This window comes from Atta colombica, unplaced genomic scaffold, assembly GCF_001594045.1.
Source record: "Atta colombica isolate Treedump-2 unplaced genomic scaffold, Acol1.0 scaffold9, whole genome shotgun sequence".
Classification (NCBI taxonomy): domain Eukaryota; kingdom Metazoa; phylum Arthropoda; class Insecta; order Hymenoptera; family Formicidae; genus Atta; species Atta colombica.
The window spans coordinates 5,227,213-5,244,217 of record NW_017259583.1 but is presented as its reverse complement, the minus strand read 5'-3'; the positions used below and the strand labels follow the sequence as shown (position 1 = coordinate 5,244,217).

General features: G+C 38.8%; 1 protein-coding gene and 1 pseudogene across 1 annotated transcript in view; one reads left to right on the top strand and one right to left on the bottom strand.

Annotated features, from left to right (window-relative positions):
• The window catches only part of LOC108693297 (roundabout homolog 2-like), a 120,136-nt gene extending 112,335 nt beyond the window's left edge, over positions 1 to 7,801 (top strand). Inside the window, exons 5-11 of the mRNA XM_018202172.1 lie at positions 235 to 501; positions 1,520 to 1,800; positions 3,018 to 3,530; positions 4,332 to 4,562; positions 4,961 to 5,299; positions 5,384 to 7,199; positions 7,516 to 7,801. Coding sequence (XP_018057661.1) covers positions 235 to 501; positions 1,520 to 1,800; positions 3,018 to 3,530; positions 4,332 to 4,562; positions 4,961 to 5,299; positions 5,384 to 7,199; positions 7,516 to 7,694 — 3,626 coding nt within the window. The 3' untranslated portion in view covers positions 7,695 to 7,801. The remainder of the gene's footprint in view (positions 1 to 234; positions 502 to 1,519; positions 1,801 to 3,017; positions 3,531 to 4,331; positions 4,563 to 4,960; positions 5,300 to 5,383; positions 7,200 to 7,515) is intronic.
• Positions 7,802 to 15,977: 8,176 nt separating this feature from the next.
• LOC108693360 overlaps positions 15,978 to 17,005 on the bottom strand; it is a 1,565-nt pseudogene continuing 537 nt past the window's right edge.

The following is a 17,005-nucleotide window of genomic DNA, read 5'->3' as shown; positions in this document are numbered from 1 at the left end:
CGTCTACTTATGATTTATTACTAAAATATTATTTGTTCTTTCGAACCAACTGATCAATCGTGATAACCAAACTGCATTAAATAAATAACGTCCGCGTGTCAATTTGTGACCACAGAGCCGTTCAGAATCCGATGAAAAGCCGCGGATCGTAATTCGGAATATAGATCAAAACCTTTTCCATTCCTTCCAGCGCTATTGGGATTTTCCAACTAAATCCTCGCTCTGTCTTTACAGTGAAGCCATACTTCCTGGCCATGCCATCGAACCAGACGATCCTCGCGGAACAGACGGCGGAGTTTGCCTGCAGGGTGGGCGGCGACCCGGAGCCGGAGATCTTGTGGCGTCGAAACGACGGCAAGATGCCGATAGGCCGGGCGCACATTCTCAATGACAAAAGTTTACACATCGAGCGGGTGAATCCCCAGGACCAGGGGACGTACATCTGCGACGCGGAGAACGGCGTCGGTGCGATATCAGCGAGCGCCACTCTTACCGTGCACTGTGAGTACTAATCCTCCCTCTGTCACTTGCCCCGTCCTCCCTGCACTCGAGGATCCGCTCGACCGTGAAATTAATTACGCGCTCGGTGTACGATTATCATGACGAGTGAAGGGGGTGCCAGAGAGGAGGGCAGACGCGCATTATCACCGCATATCAAGCCCCGCAATGTGCATCCTGTCGGATGTCGACTTTTGCGCCTGGCTTCGACGGCGAAATCGAATCTGCGGCTTGGAAAATTCGAACATGTTGAGTAGCCCGGAGTGTACGAGATAGGAGGGTACGATCATACGATGGACACGGTATTATAGTCAGACAGCCCAAACTTTACGCTCAAGTGAGCAAGATGAATTCTGAACAGACATGTATGCGGGAACATAATAGCGTCGATCATATATACAAATTTTCTCTTTTTTCAAAATTTTTCTTTTTTAAATAAAGTATCTTTTGAGATAAAGGTCCTAAATAATTATGTTGGATCTCTAATTTAGTACTTAAATAATTCAATGTGAATTTATATGCTACATATCCAATCTTGCAAATTTGATGAGCAGTTTGCGGGGAATTGGGTACGTAGTGTATAAATTCACTTCGAATTATTTAAACATTAAAGATGCAGCTTGACCGTTTAAGATCTTTATTTCCTATACAACAATGTTTATCTATTTTAGTCAAGCGAGGAACTTAAAATCCATAACTCTGTTATTTCTCACACGAGATTTTTTTTATACGAAAAATTCACTACAAATTTAGCTCCAACTGATTAATTTTACATTAGCTTTAAATAATTAAAACGGAAAAGGATGCAGAAGGTTCGATATTTCTATCGCTGAAAAGGTTATTTTGAAATATCTATCTTTCAAAGTTCTCAATTGATTAATAAAAATTATAAAGATTGTATGACGTAAAATTTTCATTTTATGCATTTGAAGAAATATTAGGTCGTGGTTATCAAGGATTAATCGAAACTATTGCTAAATTATACGATGAGGAGACATGTTCAAATAACTGTTTATCACAGCGAGGCCGGTATTCACAAACTTCCCCAAGGACGAGACGGTAAACGCCGGCACTGACGTCACTTTCTCATGCGCCGCGCGGGGTGCTCCGAAGCCGTCGATATTTTGGACCCGAGAGGGTTCTCAGGAACTAATGTTCCCCGGCCACACGTATCAAAGCCACTACACCGTCACGGAAGACGGAAGTCTAAGTATCAAGGGCGCCGTCAGGAAGGACGAGGGCCACTACGTGTGCAGCGCCATTAGTCAGGCCGGCGCCAGCACCGCCACCGTATTTCTTCAGGTACGTAAGCCTTGTAATCCACGTCTCGACGGTGGTTCAATCCCATGCTCGACAGTCACCTACGACCCTGAGAATCTTCTCTGTCACGAACGCCATGACTTTTCTTTTTTTCGTGCTACAATGGTACAAGTAGTTAGTAGTTGCAAACTGACGATAATCACGCGTAATCATGCGTATCCGGACAACGAAAGTCGCGTGCTAAACAAACGTGCAACAGTTTGAAATATACGGGCAAGATAAATCTGTCCGGATGAGAGAGAGAGAGAGAGAGAGAGAGAGAGAGAGAGAGAGAGAGAGAGAGAGAGGGGCGAGCACGCACATTAAGTGGTTCATTTTCTCGATACATATTTATATCATCCCCTCCTCTCTTCCTCATTCCTTTTTGGATGAGTGCAAAATTACCATTCCGGCTGGTGCACCGTGGTACCGCAGTCCTAGCCTGAGGGGAGTTGCCCCACATTCTGGAATAAAATTCTTATCTACATGTAGGGAGCATTACGGCGAATCTACTTTAGCGAAAACTCCATAACTTATTCGCTCGCAACGGATCAAAGTTGAAAGGTGTAATATAGAAAGGAAACTTTTGAATTACATATTTCCAACAACGTAGCTATTCGAAAGAACTTGTTAGATTGGATATTCGTTCAATTCAGTAACCAAGTATCATAGGTGGCCAGCACGTAATTTATATCCTAGATATTACAGCAAAAAAAGATGTCAATCAAGTTTCGAACTAAAATATTAAGATTCCAATCGCGAATTATGGACATTTATGTAGCCATTTTTTTTGGAAAGATTGAAGGAATATTTAAGACTTAGAGCGCCGATTCCTAATAGCTTTTCATTTTCCTTTTTTGATTAATGTTTACTTGAAGAATCTTTTTAATCTTTTATTTGTTTGAACAAATATATTCCGAATAAAATTTGTCTTGTTACTCTCTAAATTCTTTGGAATACATTTTATTCCAAAAGAATGAAATCTTCAAAGAATTTAAAGAGTATTAAAACAAATTTTACTCGGAATATATCTCTTCAATTTTATTTATTAAAGTATATTAAAGTATATTAAAGTAAGTTTTACGAACTCTGGACTCGTTCTCGTTCCATATCTTCGAATTAAAGGAAAGACAGAGCATGGCATTTAGCCAGCCAATTTTCTTGTCCACTGAATAAGATCCACAGATAGATTTCAAGTAAAATCGTTGTCGGCGAAATAGGTGACGTCCGTCGAGGAGACTCCACCGCCCATAATCGAGCTGGGCCCGGCGAATCAGACTCTGCCGCTAAAGAGTGTCGCCTCGTTGCCGTGTCGTGCAGTCGGTACACCCACGCCGCGGGTTCACTGGCACAAGGAAGGTGTACTCGTGCGACCGGGCGGCCGCATCACGATGGCCATCAACGGCACGCTATTCATCGATGACCTGCATGCCAATGATTCCGGCTTATACACCTGTATCGCCTCGTCGGAGTCCGGCAATACCTCCTGGTCGGCGTACCTGACCATCAGCACCGGTGCCAGCTTTCATCGGACGCCCGACGTGTCGGCGTTGCCACAGAATCCGAGTAAGCCTCGGATAGTAAACGCCACTAGCAACTCCGTTACCCTAACGTGGAGCCCGGGTCATGAAGGTCAAAGCAAGATCATTGGCTACAACATTGAGTACTATAGCAGCAACCTGAACACCGGCTGGGTAGTGGCGGCCACGGGTGTTCTCGACGACATCTACACGGTGAGTGAATCAAGAATTGGCGATGATACTTGACCTCTTTTCCCCAGCGCTTATATCCCGCCTCGAGTTTCAACGATCTTCTCAAGTAGGCATTTTCAGTTTCCCTTCCTTTGTGCATTGTTTTTGAAAGTTTAGAACGTGCTGCTACTACTGGCAAGGACAGTTTGCGACATTACGGTGTTAGGTAACGGACCGATAAACCTAAGTCGCTTACTGTTGAAAAATCCAATATCAAAGTTTCGTGTTAGAACTACGTTTTAATAAAGAGAAGCCTAATGCCACAAAGTAATGGCTGTCTACGTAAGAGACTTTAATATCCTGTATCAAACAGACGCAATATACTTCAAGTCGTTGTCGCGCAATATAAGGTTTTAACCAGCCCTTCAAGAATGTATTTCTCAGAGAGAACATCGCAGTATAAAAGAAAGAGTAAATATCGCAATAATAAAAAAAGTAAACGTTTAATAGTTAACCGCCGATATCCTGTTAGAACTGCCGAAGATACCAATTTACTAATGTTCTATTCTTGTTTTTGGTTAGTGAAAAATTGTTTTAATATTATTTGTATTGTTAGAATTATTTGTATTATATTCACATATTTTCAATGTTCTATACTTTAATAAAAAAAAATTTTTTTAATGATTAGCGGAATCAAAATAGCATCAGCGGTTGTAATTCTAGTTTACTAAACAAACAGGAAACAACATACATGGACTATACGTGTGTGTATACATAAAATTTATTTTTTTTTATTTATTTGTCAAACTAACGAATCTGGTTTTCTGCTTTATCCATCAACAGGTGACAGATTTAAGGCCGGAGACCAATTACGTTTTCCTAGTACGAGCGGAAAATAGCCAGGGGCTCTCCTTGCCCGGACCACTGTCGGACGGCGTACAAACTACTAACGTAAATCAGCATACGGTACCGCAAGTGGAACTGACTCGCGCCAGGGATCGGCTGAACAGCGACATTTTACATCTCAAAGAGGTGCAACCGTTGACCAGTACCAGCGTGAAGATCATGTGGGACGTAAGTATCAGGCAACATTATACGCGACGTTTTACCGATATCGATTTAGCATAACAACGCATGGAACTTAGTGACAGATGCCAACTTGAAAATTTCCAAAAATACATTTGTAACAGTACAGAAATAACATTTATTTGTTTATTTTAAAAAGATACTTGTTTATATCAAATGCACCCACTTTAGCAAAGATTTAATTTATCCAGACTGTATTTGTATTAGAAATAAAAATATAGATGAGAGCTATCAGCTTTTATTCATTTTTTTTTAACAAAAAAATTTTTCAGTAAATCTCTCTCGGTATTTGAGATACTCTGCAGTTGCGATGTTGGATATTGAAATTGGAAAACATTAAAATAACAACAAAGAATTAGAATAACATACTAGAATTTGAATTTTAGATTCTTGGCGCGGCAGATTTAGTAGAGGGTCTTTATATACGATATCGCGAGGTTTCCGAGAAACCAGAATATCAGATGGTTACGGTGCTCAACGCTGGCGCTACCAGTTACGTGCTGACTAATCTAAAAAAGTATACGCGTTACGAATTCTTCCTGGTTCCCTTCTACAAGATAATTGAAGGTCGACCAAGCAACGTGAAACTGGTCACCACGTTGGAGGACATGCCTTCGGGCGCTCCCGAGAATGTTCACGTGGGGATGATAAATATGACCTCGGCGTTCGTTCGATGGTCACCACCGCCAAAGAACACTCAAAACGGCCAATTGATTGGTTATAAGGTAAGGGTTGCCGTTATTCTTCCCTAATAGTGTAAGAACGTATCTCTCTATATCTCATTGCTGATTCGTATCTATTTAATACAGATTCAGATCAAGAGCAACAGCAGCAACAAGATCCTAGGTCAAATGTCCCTGAACGCGTCCACCACGTCGGTGATCATCAACAGCCTGACTACTGGCGGTTTATACACGGCTCGCGTCGCTGGACAAACCCGGGTTGGACTAGGTCCTTTTTCTAGTCCGACTCTATTAAACATGGATCCAGGACAGCTGACGCAATTACCGCCGCGTACCGATCCCAGCCACGGAGGCGCGTCTGTTGTCAGAGAAACATGGTTTCTTGTGCTGATAATAACGATGATATTCACCATTATCGCCGTGCTGCTAGCCGCCCTGTACGTGAGACGCAGGCAAGCGATGAGCAAGCAACTGGGTCACTTAAATGTACCCGTGGGTACCGCAAACGATATCTGTCAATTGAATAAAGACACGCTCTGGCTGGAACGAGGTTGGAGGCCAACTAATACCCTCCAGGCCGCCAATGATAAGGATTGTGAGACCAAGTTACTCAATAATCAGCACATGCTGGCGGCCGGTATAATGGGCATGACCGGCTCGGAGTACGCTGAAGTAAATCTGACGACGTTCTACAACACACGCAAGCAAATGCAAGCGCCACCGCCGGAGCCGTACGCGACCACGACCCTGTGTGTGGGCAGCCGTAACTCAGACTCGATCGAAACCAGTTGCCAGAAGTCAAACTCCAGCGATTCGTGTCTGAAACCGGATTATTCAAGCCTGGACTCGAATCAGGAGCCCAACAAGTCTACGGTGTCGCCAAGCAGTGATAACATGAGCGGCGGAGACGCCGCCTACGCGGACGAGAACCTGGACATGCAAAGAAGACAGTACAGAATAACAGGCCCTGCAAGCGACGCGCCACAAACCGGTATGCCGATGCCTAACTGGTGCGACATGTTGCCGCCACCGCCTGAACATCCACCCCCTCTTGGCACATCCGTAGCCACTGGTCGGATGCAGCAGCAGCAGCAGCAGCAGCATCAGTTGCAACATTCGCATCAACAGCAACAGCAACAAGTGCCATTCAGTCCACATCTCGGCAAGAGAAGCGTCCAGAACGATCTAGATCACTGCGGTAACTCAGGTTCATGCAATCCGCAGAGTCCACCTACTCCGCCTATTAGAGTGACCAATAGCTTCAGCCCGTCGCCAACACCCTGGAGTAACAGCGGACAGAGTCAGCACTCAGAGACCGGCGCTCTTCAAGTGCCTGGCAACCTTCAAATTCCGCAGGGCAGATACACGACACTGCCACCGCAAACTAATCCGCCACCATTGCCCTCGTTCCCGCAGGGTTTCAATCACTACGATTACAAGAACCAGGAGAATGAATACGAAAGTGGCTCCGTGATTTATGGCCATCATCAGAACGGTCTGCCAGACGATTATGGCGCGCGCGGCGATCCCGCGTTTACTCGTTCCAACAATCAACAGTCCCATCTGACGCCGTCCGCCATGAGCGAAGAACTGTATCGACACAGAGACGAAATGTTCCACAATGACAATCTCTATCAGCCCGAGAATGATGAGTGGGATAGGAAGTCATGCGACTCCAACACGCACTCGGACGCATGTTGCTCGTGCTCAGAATCGAGCTGCCTCTACGCCGATACCGTGCAATACAACGCGCAGCAATACAGTACGGCATGCGGTCACAGTAGTAGCAGAACGGGTTCCCGAAGCAGGAATAACAGGAGTCCGCGAAGAAGAAACAGGACGTCCTCACCCACGTACAGTAGCGACAGCAATTACTCCTGCATCCCTCAGAGGCAATGCGGAAGTACGAATTCACAAGAGAGACTGAGGCATCGTAGTAAAGGTAATCTATTCGAAAGAGAAAAACTTAACACTAAAAGTACCGAACAGTTATTATTAATCATTTCTATTTTTTAGATTAATATTTCTTGTGTAAAAAAATTTTTTACTTAATAATTATGTTCTTTATACTAATAAATATTTGATTTTTTATCTTTTTTATTTTTATAATTTATTTGTTTGATTTCCTCTTTTTTTTAATGAATATAAAACGTTGATATGTATATTAATTTGTTCTTTTAATTAAATCCCACTTAATCCTAAGTCTGTTTGAACGATCAAACATATTTTTAACATGTTTCTATCGGTACTGCTTTCAGACAAGCTGCCTAGTTTTTCGAGAACGGGCAATTACAGCCAACACAATTCTTCGGCCTCTAATACGATGAGTAGTACGGGCAGTCAACGATACAATAAGCTAAATAGTATCTTTGCAAGCGGCAATAACCCGAACGCTCCGACGGAGTCTAGTCGACTGGGTGATCACCGTGAAAGCTAAATACTGCCTAAACGTAGTAAATACAGGACGTGCCTGAACAAACGGCCTTCGATCACAACGAACGATCGTACTCTAGCGACTACGGGAGGCCGTTTCACAATCAGCAATGTCGTGGTAGCTCGTCGAATGCGGTTCGATTGAGCGTGTCGTATATATAATGAAAGATACATCGTAGTGTCTCGCAGGGTTGCTATATTTCTATATATACTTGGCGCGAAACGCTACCGCGTTTCTTTCAACGGCCCACACGCTGGAAAGCTACATCGATTTGATTTGTTGATTATACACAAGTTCGGTGACAATGAGACAGAGTGAATCTCGTACTTTCTCTGTGTTATATAATATCGAAAAAATTTAACAGCGAGATATTAAGTATTCCATGACTGACAATGTTTTACGTTTAGCTGATTACGTGGCAGTAGTTTAAGCTTGTAGAATATTCTTGTGTTTGTACGAAGCGCAATAACGATCTATCGTAGTAGGAACATTATTTCAACTTTCAAGACTCGAAAGATTGAATCGCTCCGTGACTGATGCTCGCAACATTTGAATGCTATGCCGCCTAGACCTCATTACGTACACGCGATATAGTCGATTGTTTTGTACTCTGAACTCGGATAAGGACTTTCAAAACAGATAACATCGTAAGAGGAATGGAAGCAACGCGTAGTATTATCTTTCTTTGAACACTCTATCAAATAGACTAATTAACGTATCACCGGACCTTGCTTATATTTTCTTTATTCTTCACTTTGTATCACGCTGAGAGATAGAAGTGATTCCAATATTCGTGAAATATTAAAAAAAAGAAAGAAGAGGAAAGAAAACATTCTTCTCTCTCATATATTGCGATTTGCTGTTGCGCGACATGTTCCTCGAATAAACATTTAACGCCTGAGCGGTCATGCTGGGCTAATATTCCAATCTTGAATCTTCACTGTGTTTTCGATTGCCATGTAAACTGCCATTCCCGCTGACGTATTGTTAGTTTGATTAAGTTTTTATCTTAAATAATGACTTTAAAAGTCACATTTTAGCTTGCGAATGTCAGCGAGCTACAAAAGTTTCCGTGCGACCGCTCCAGGATGAATGTCGTGTATAAATTTTCCGTGTGTGGCGTGTTTTTTTTAACGTGGCGATAGCATAAACGGAGAGAAGAATATACGATACAACGGGTTGATCCGCTTGAGCGCGAACTAAGATTTGGGTCACGCGCGTACGAATCAAGCAAGCGCGGTCAACTATTTATTGATTGACAAATTTTGCCTATAAAAAAATTTGATAACTCAGAGGTAAATTATTTTAGTTTATTTCCATTTATAAGCAATAGAAGACATAAATAACCGAACTCTTTATAATTTTACAAAGTAAGTTCTTGTTTTAAAAAATAATATATTTCTTATGACGAGCAGCTAAATATTTAATTAAAATTATTGAAACAATTGCACTTATTACGCTCTAAGAGAGATAACGACTCCAATACTATAGCAATAATAAGAGTATACGTGTACGTTATCGTACCGAGACGAGCTTGTTTGTGAAAAAGACTTCAAGATTTTTAGAATAATTCGGTATAGGATAGTTCCACGATCTCTTCGAGCGTCAAAGTGATTTCGTTCCGAAGTCATTGTCTCGGAAACAATCGAACAGGCAATCGTTCGCAATTGTTCTACTGTGCTGTACACGAAATTAACTTATCGATCGACCGTGTCTGCTTGTTCTGTACGCAGAATGATCCTTTCGTTACGGTAGTTTTTGTCGAAAGGTTTCACTTCCTGCGGATGAAGTGATTGTTTTCAATCGTGAAACTCAAATGCAATATATTTGCGGCATTTGCAATACGCAGCAAAATCGCTCATATGCATGTCTCATCGACATTAAATAAGCTCGTTCGATTCTGATAGCATCTCTCATCTTTATGTTAAATAGCTAAGTATTCAGGAATCAGAATCAAAAAACGAAATGAATGGGCGTTTTGGTGGATGCAGTCATCCTTGATGCAAACAATTAGAGATGAATGATTACAGTATCTCTCAGCACACGACGGAAGCTGAATGGATAGGCAGGTATAATCGTCGTAGCGAAAGGATTAACATGTCACGCCTGACAAAATGATTCGTGCTCGGCATCGCGATCGGCCTCGTAAAGCGTGGCATTTATTTTCGACAGCCTGTACGGTGCTCAGGCCACGACAAATGGAGTATATTATTTTGGATATAATGTTCCTAAATCCTAAGGTAACCGAGGGCTAATCTCCACGAAGGGCTACGTATAATTCTTCCAAAATGGGCGCACGTAGTAAATACGTTTTTAAAATGAAACGAAATAACAATAAAGACGCGTAATATATATATATAAATATATACATATTATATATATTATCATATCACGCAAACGGTCCTGTATAAATTGTACAAAGTTATTCTAACGAGATTAGTCATTAGTTATTAATTTATACGTCGTATCAATTGAACTCATGTCGCATAAGCAACAGATACGTAAGATATATCTCATATATCCTTTAATACACACGACCTGATATCTAAAAGTGAGAATGTGCTCGTCAAAAATGTGCGCTTCGAACTTGTCGACGATACTGCCAATATAAAGTACGTTATTCTCCAACGCGTACCTGATTCCGATTTTTATCAGATATTTCCATCGTCTCACCGCGATCTAATTCGTTTGCAAAACGAATTATAATTGCAAATCGTAAATTGTTTTAAAACTGCATCTAAATTGTTGTTATAATATATTGATATTAGAGGTAACATTACACTATAAGAGATAATAGTAAAACAATGGAAAAAATACAGAAAAGAAACTAACATTTGTAAAATTTTAACATTGTTAGTAGTACGATTTGCACAAAGATCTTAAAATTTTTGTACTTACGAAAAAAAAGATAGCTGAATCTTCATATTCTTTTTCTCATTAATCTTTCAACTTTCTTCGCGATGGGACTTTAGATGGAAAACACAACGAAGTACATTTGCATTCGTAACGACCGACTTATTGAAAGCGTCTTTTGCATAGCGGTCAAAGAAGAATTGCATACTATTAGAACCATGAAATTTTATTATCCTTATCTTTCTCTCCTTTGAAGCGCATATTTTTAACAGGATAGAATACATGTCGCATCTGAATGCGGCATTTATGGATGGAGCGTCGCGTTTACGGATGATTCCGGCTAACATTTCTTACCGATTTCCATAGACGGATCTAGAATAGAAGTGAAACCCATGGAAATGTACATCAGCAAATGAAATATTTAATACAAGAAAATAATGTTGGATTTCATTTTTAATGTGCTTATTTCCATTTATGTAAAATATTGAGAATATCAACCAGGCACACATATGTTGAATATATCTCGTCATTTATCGAAAGCAGTGTTTTTATACGAATATAATTACTTAAATATAATTACTCGTCATTGGAACTTACGTGAGATTACATACGATTTTCCGTTGAGAATAATTCGACTAAAACTGTTTTCCTTTTAGGAGATACTCGACACAAATGTCGTTCTATCTTTATTATTTATTGCCAAAAAGGATAAAATGATATTTGTCTCCTAAAAGAAAAACAGCGAAATGTTGCGGATGTATTTTTTCTTATGATACAAATTTAGACGGATGAAAATAAATCTAATTAAATTTAAATGAGAGAAATTTTATATTTAGTGTGTCAAAGCAGATCTTAAATGTTTAACTATTTCTATGTATGAATTTATATACATATTTAATTCCGCAAATCGAAATCTTTTTCGGTCTTAAAATGCAATCATGAGCAGAAGAAAATAATAATATCTTAATAAATTAATAAATTAATAAGCAGTTTAATAATATTTAATAATATTTAATATAGCATTTTTCTAATATAGCATTTTTATAAGAATATTAATAATGTGATGTTAATTGTTAATAATCTGACGTATTTTTTTCAAGACATAAATATAATCGCTATGCTGAGTTCAATTTAAATTATGAAATTTTAAAATTTGATTTAAGTATCTAAACTAAATACGACAATTAAAGTTTTTTTAATTTTAGACAATAGCTTAATGAGATGTTTAATGATTCAATGACATATGTGCCTGTCTTTCTGCAATGTATAAAAATTACACGCATTTCGATATTTGTTACTCACACACTGAGGATGACTCAATTTTAGGTTCGAAACGTTTATTAATGATTAACACATACTTATTTATTTATTTATTTGAATCACATCAATTGTGTCGGCTTTCATTGGCATTATCATTTCCTTTGTTATATTTTTCTGTACTTCTTTTTAATAAGATCATATTTGTATTTGCTAATTTATGTACCAACTGCAGCGTTTAACTCTCATTTGTCCTTATTGTTTTATTATTTAATAATTACTCAAACAAAGATTTAAAAAGTTTCAAATTCGCCAAAGAGTGTCTAAATCCGTCTATGCTTGTGACTTCGATTGTTAATTGCCGTCTGATTCGGAGGAATGAAACGCCGATTAAATTTTCGTTTAATCCATAATGTGCGAAGCTCCTCCGATGTATATATAACAAGCGAGACATTTTGTACGCATTTTTCAAGGGGGTCCCATCGAGATACGGGTTCCTTTCAACCGCGATAGCGCGCTACGCGGAGGCGAGGCACTCCGGCGGCCCGTGCGATGACCCTTTTTCTTTCCTCCCCGTAACGACGCCGTCGCGGCGAAGCGTGGGCGTGGCTTTCCTTTGTACACGCGGGGTATGCGACTTATTAATTACGACTTTCGATTAAGTGACAAGTAAACGGATTAGTGTTATTCTAGCGGTGCGCGCGCGTGCCGAGCGGAACTCGCATGTGGCTTGTTCAAATGACGTATGGTGAATCGCTCAAATTTGTTATACGTACACAATACAATTAGCTCCACTCGGTTTGAGACCGTCTGCTGCCTGAATAGAGAAGTTAACCCGCGCGACAGATACTATTCATTCAGATATTCAATAGAACGAACTGCCACTGCTGCATGTATATTCCCGTAAAAAAAAAAGAAAGAAAATAGATCACATAGGAATTGCGCTCTCGGATTTAATATAAGAGGAAAGAGAGGGGGAGGAAAGAGGAAAGAAATAATTGATTAGCAGAGATATTGAATTAAATTTGTTAACTCAGAGAGTTGAACTTAAGGTCTACCTAGTGATACATACTATATTATATAATTTCGTAAGAGTTTCGGCATATGAATTTATTCGCGTGTCGACGCGCAGCTGCGCGCGAATAAATTCATATCCAGTAAGAAAAAAAGTCCATCCAAACAGGCGAAGGAATAAGAAAGAAAATATCATCTCGATATACTTTAGGCTTAAAAAAAAATACAAGATAGATGGAGAAGAGCGAGCGAGTTGCCAAGGGGAATAGACGCGAGATTAGTTCTAGAAGGAAGCATCTCATTACACGTAATTAGATAGGATGCGTATTTTAAGTATCTGCGTCGTCACGTACGAGTGTGTGCGTCCGGTGCGAGTTCGCGCGACGACTCTGTGAGAGTCGCGTTGAGCTGAGAAAAAGATAGACGCGAGCAGGCATTACTCTTCTGTTCTTTTTTTCACCTTTGCTTATCTAACGCCCTGTTGAAGGAATGATGGAAACTATCTTCAGCGTTTTGATGAGCTGTAGGATGTTAAGCGTCATACTATTATATCATCGTGATACCTTACTTTATCTGAGAGATGTCCTGAGAACATCCATAGGATATTGTTAGGATATCTCTTGGAGGTCTGTGCTGTATAGAAGTGTATTATCAATTCATAGCTGCGATTGATAAATATGGTGACCTTTCCTAACTCCCATCATCGTTAGAACCTTGAGGATATCAGTTCATGTTCCGTTAGATGAGCGAAGGTGCATCTTGCTCGAGAGATAACTGCGTCCGTTAAAATGCGAATCCACTGCGGATGTTCTATATGAGAGAGACACGAAGACGTTTAGATCAATAATGATAGTATATCATTTATACCTGCGAGGTACGTTTGATGAAACGAGCAGTGGATCCGCAACTTCCAAATTCGTGCGCGCGAGCTCGGATCGACAAGATGCAATCGCGTATTATCGAGGGAAAGAGTATATTACATATGGATATACATACATCTCTTCGAAGGCTACAGAATCGTGACCCTTTCGGAAAGCACCGTATCTCCAATCCTAAATGATCGTGATTCAGCCAACGAATACGCTGCCAAACCATCGTATCAATGCGCGAAGGAACGAGAAAAAAAAGATAATGTATTATTTTTATAATTTGTCATCTTTGTATTGTTACGATGGTTGAGAAAACTTGTATAAAACACAGTAATGTTTAACTTAAAAAAAAAAGAACTGTGCGGCTCGCGTAAACGACATTCAACACGAACACACGATTAACACGCTACACACACGAAACATAATATATCATATACCCCCCCCCCTCCAAACGCGTGACAAGTTTGTCAAACAGATCAAACGAAGGACTTGAACACAAAGTTTGTCGTAATTGTTTCTGACAAAGTTATAAGTCAATCCCAAGGATCGATGTATGTTGTATGAATTGCGTTGCATCATAAACTTTTGTAATTACAGCGGTTACTTTTGTTACAAAAATTCACTAAAATTTTTTTATAGAACCAAATCTTTTGTTGAAATTGAAGATTCTATATCGTTAATAGTAAGCAATATGATAAATAAAATTGACTTACGACTGTCGGAAACAGTTACAATAATATTTGTGCTCAGGGAATCAATCATGTAACTTTTTCTTCAGATGGAAATATGAAAAGTGAAAATTTTTTTATGTATATGTGTTTATATGTACACACATATGTAAAAATGTTCACTTTTGTTTCCGTTCTAGAGAAAAAAATTACATGATCGATAACCAGACTGCATCTCGTGAATACGTGCAATAAACGTGTCAATCGACTAAACCGACCTATTTGTTAAAATTGCCATTGATCGTTAGATCGTGTAGATGGGGAAATGATTGTATTGACGTTAGGGTGAAATTTTTCGATTTGTAAAATCATATCTGGTAGCGATATCGAAACAGAGTTTGGCCGCTTTTGCGAGAAACGCTCTCTGAGACTTTAAACTTGGTGCTACCAAGACCGCCGAATGCAACGACGAAGACCGCTAGTTGCACCAATTGAAGTGATCGATGCATTTTTTCCGAGAGTCCAGATATTCGGGATCTATTGGAAAATATTTTGAAGATATATTGATGAATTTGGGATCAACTTTTTTTAATGAAGATTTCTAGATTCTGATTAAATTAATAATCAAATGGAACCATATTTTTCAATGAAACTGCCAAGAAATTCATTAAGAATGAAATTTCGCTCGATTTTTCTCCTGAAAGGAAAGTCAATTCCATGACTTCATCGTCAAAGTGTTCTTAATATAATTTTCTGGGAGATTGTCTAACGCAGAGTAGAAGAGTTCATTACATCGAGAATAGCACTCGATCGATCGACGTTGGTGCAAACAATTGGTCCTGGATCGCGCTTAAAGGATTAAGTAGACCGTTAGAGAGCTAGAGCTACGTAAAAATAATTCATATCATTAAGAACACGAAATAGTGATTTCGAATTGGAAGCAATGTGAGAGAAAGAGAGGAAAAAGGAGATAGTCGTTTCCTATTTGTCTCTCTCTTTCTCTGGACTGCGTTTTACAGGCCGCACACGTGTAATTACACAACCGTGTAACGCACGTGCACTGGGGCCCGTGGAGACGCGTATTTAGCTCAAGCTTTCCTTTTTATATTTTGTAAATACAGCGAATAAATAAAAATGGTGAACATTTTTATATAGTTAATTTTATAATTTATTTACTACGGAAGAGAGACATGCCGTTCGTCTCTCTTCGCCGACCGTCGTCGCACGAGTGAAATCGATGAAATTTAAGAGAGTTAAATAGGAGCGTGCATACTACAGAGACACACGTTACACACGTATACATACACATAGACATACACGCGCACGACTGTAGATAATTTGTAACAATTGCTATTGTCAAGTACCACGTACACGTATAAAGCGACGTATGCTGATATATATCATTGCGTATTATACTGATAACGATTAATAAAAGGTAATGTTGAAAAATTGAAGAGTCTGTGCGCGAAAAAGCGTCTGTGCAAACGCTTTTTAAAATTTTATCCCTTATTATTCCTTGTTGTCTTCAGTAAACACATATTAATTTTTTTTTAGATAATTTTATTATAAACTTACTAAAATAGACAACGAAAATATACGAAATCTATATTAATTTAAAAATAAAATCGATTTTGCCTCTAGTTTATTAAAGCTTAAAAATTGTACATATTACGAATTAATGTTAATATAATAACATTTTAATAACAATTAAATATACACCAATTTTTTTACAAAAGCTTAAATTTATACAAATTATAAGTATCGCAGTTAAGTGGTGCTATTTGTCGATTTCGTAAGTTTTTTCCCTTTTTATTTTGACAATTGTTAAATTGTAAGAATGGAATGGCCTTTTTTTATGAGATTCTATAAAATTATTTTTAACCGCATCCACCTTTTTTGCAACAGCTCCGTTTTGGAGGACGATATCCTCGAGTACTATCACCCATTAAGGGATTATATTCTAAAAATAAAACGTATGGATACAGCACATTATTTAAATTTACCTTAGATAGTAAATCACAATAACGTAAGTCTTACCTGACTTTAACTTTGACTTTGTACCTGTATTTGTACTCGTACTAGGAGTTTCATCATTAGTTGTACTACCTAGTCTTGTACCTACATTTTTATTCTCCAGTAATTTCAAGACCTTTTGTCTCTTTTTTTCTTTCTCCTGTGAGAAAAAGATAAATTATACTAATTTATATTTCAAAAATAAGTAAGTATAAAAATAAATTATCTTAACTCGCAAATAGTCACCTGATTTTTTTTTTACATAAATAGACACCAAACAAATATTACAGAATAAGTATGTTAAATAGATTATTACAGTGATTCTAAAAAATAACAAATTTTAATTTTAACAACTCTTTTTTATTACAAGTTTTCGACAGAATTGCACACTTAAAGATTCGTAAAGAATAGATGTTAAAAAGAAAAAAAGAAAAAAAGAAAAAAATGTTAAATGATATTTTATAATAATTTATACTTTTTTTGCTATTGGAATATAAATATACCCTAGGTGACTATTCCCAGAGCAATGTGTAGCAAAAAGTACCTCTTCCTCTTTGATTTGTGCTAAGGTACAAGACTTGTTGTATGCCTCTTGCATCTTCTGTCGTGCCAATTCTACATTAGCTGACAACTGCGGTAA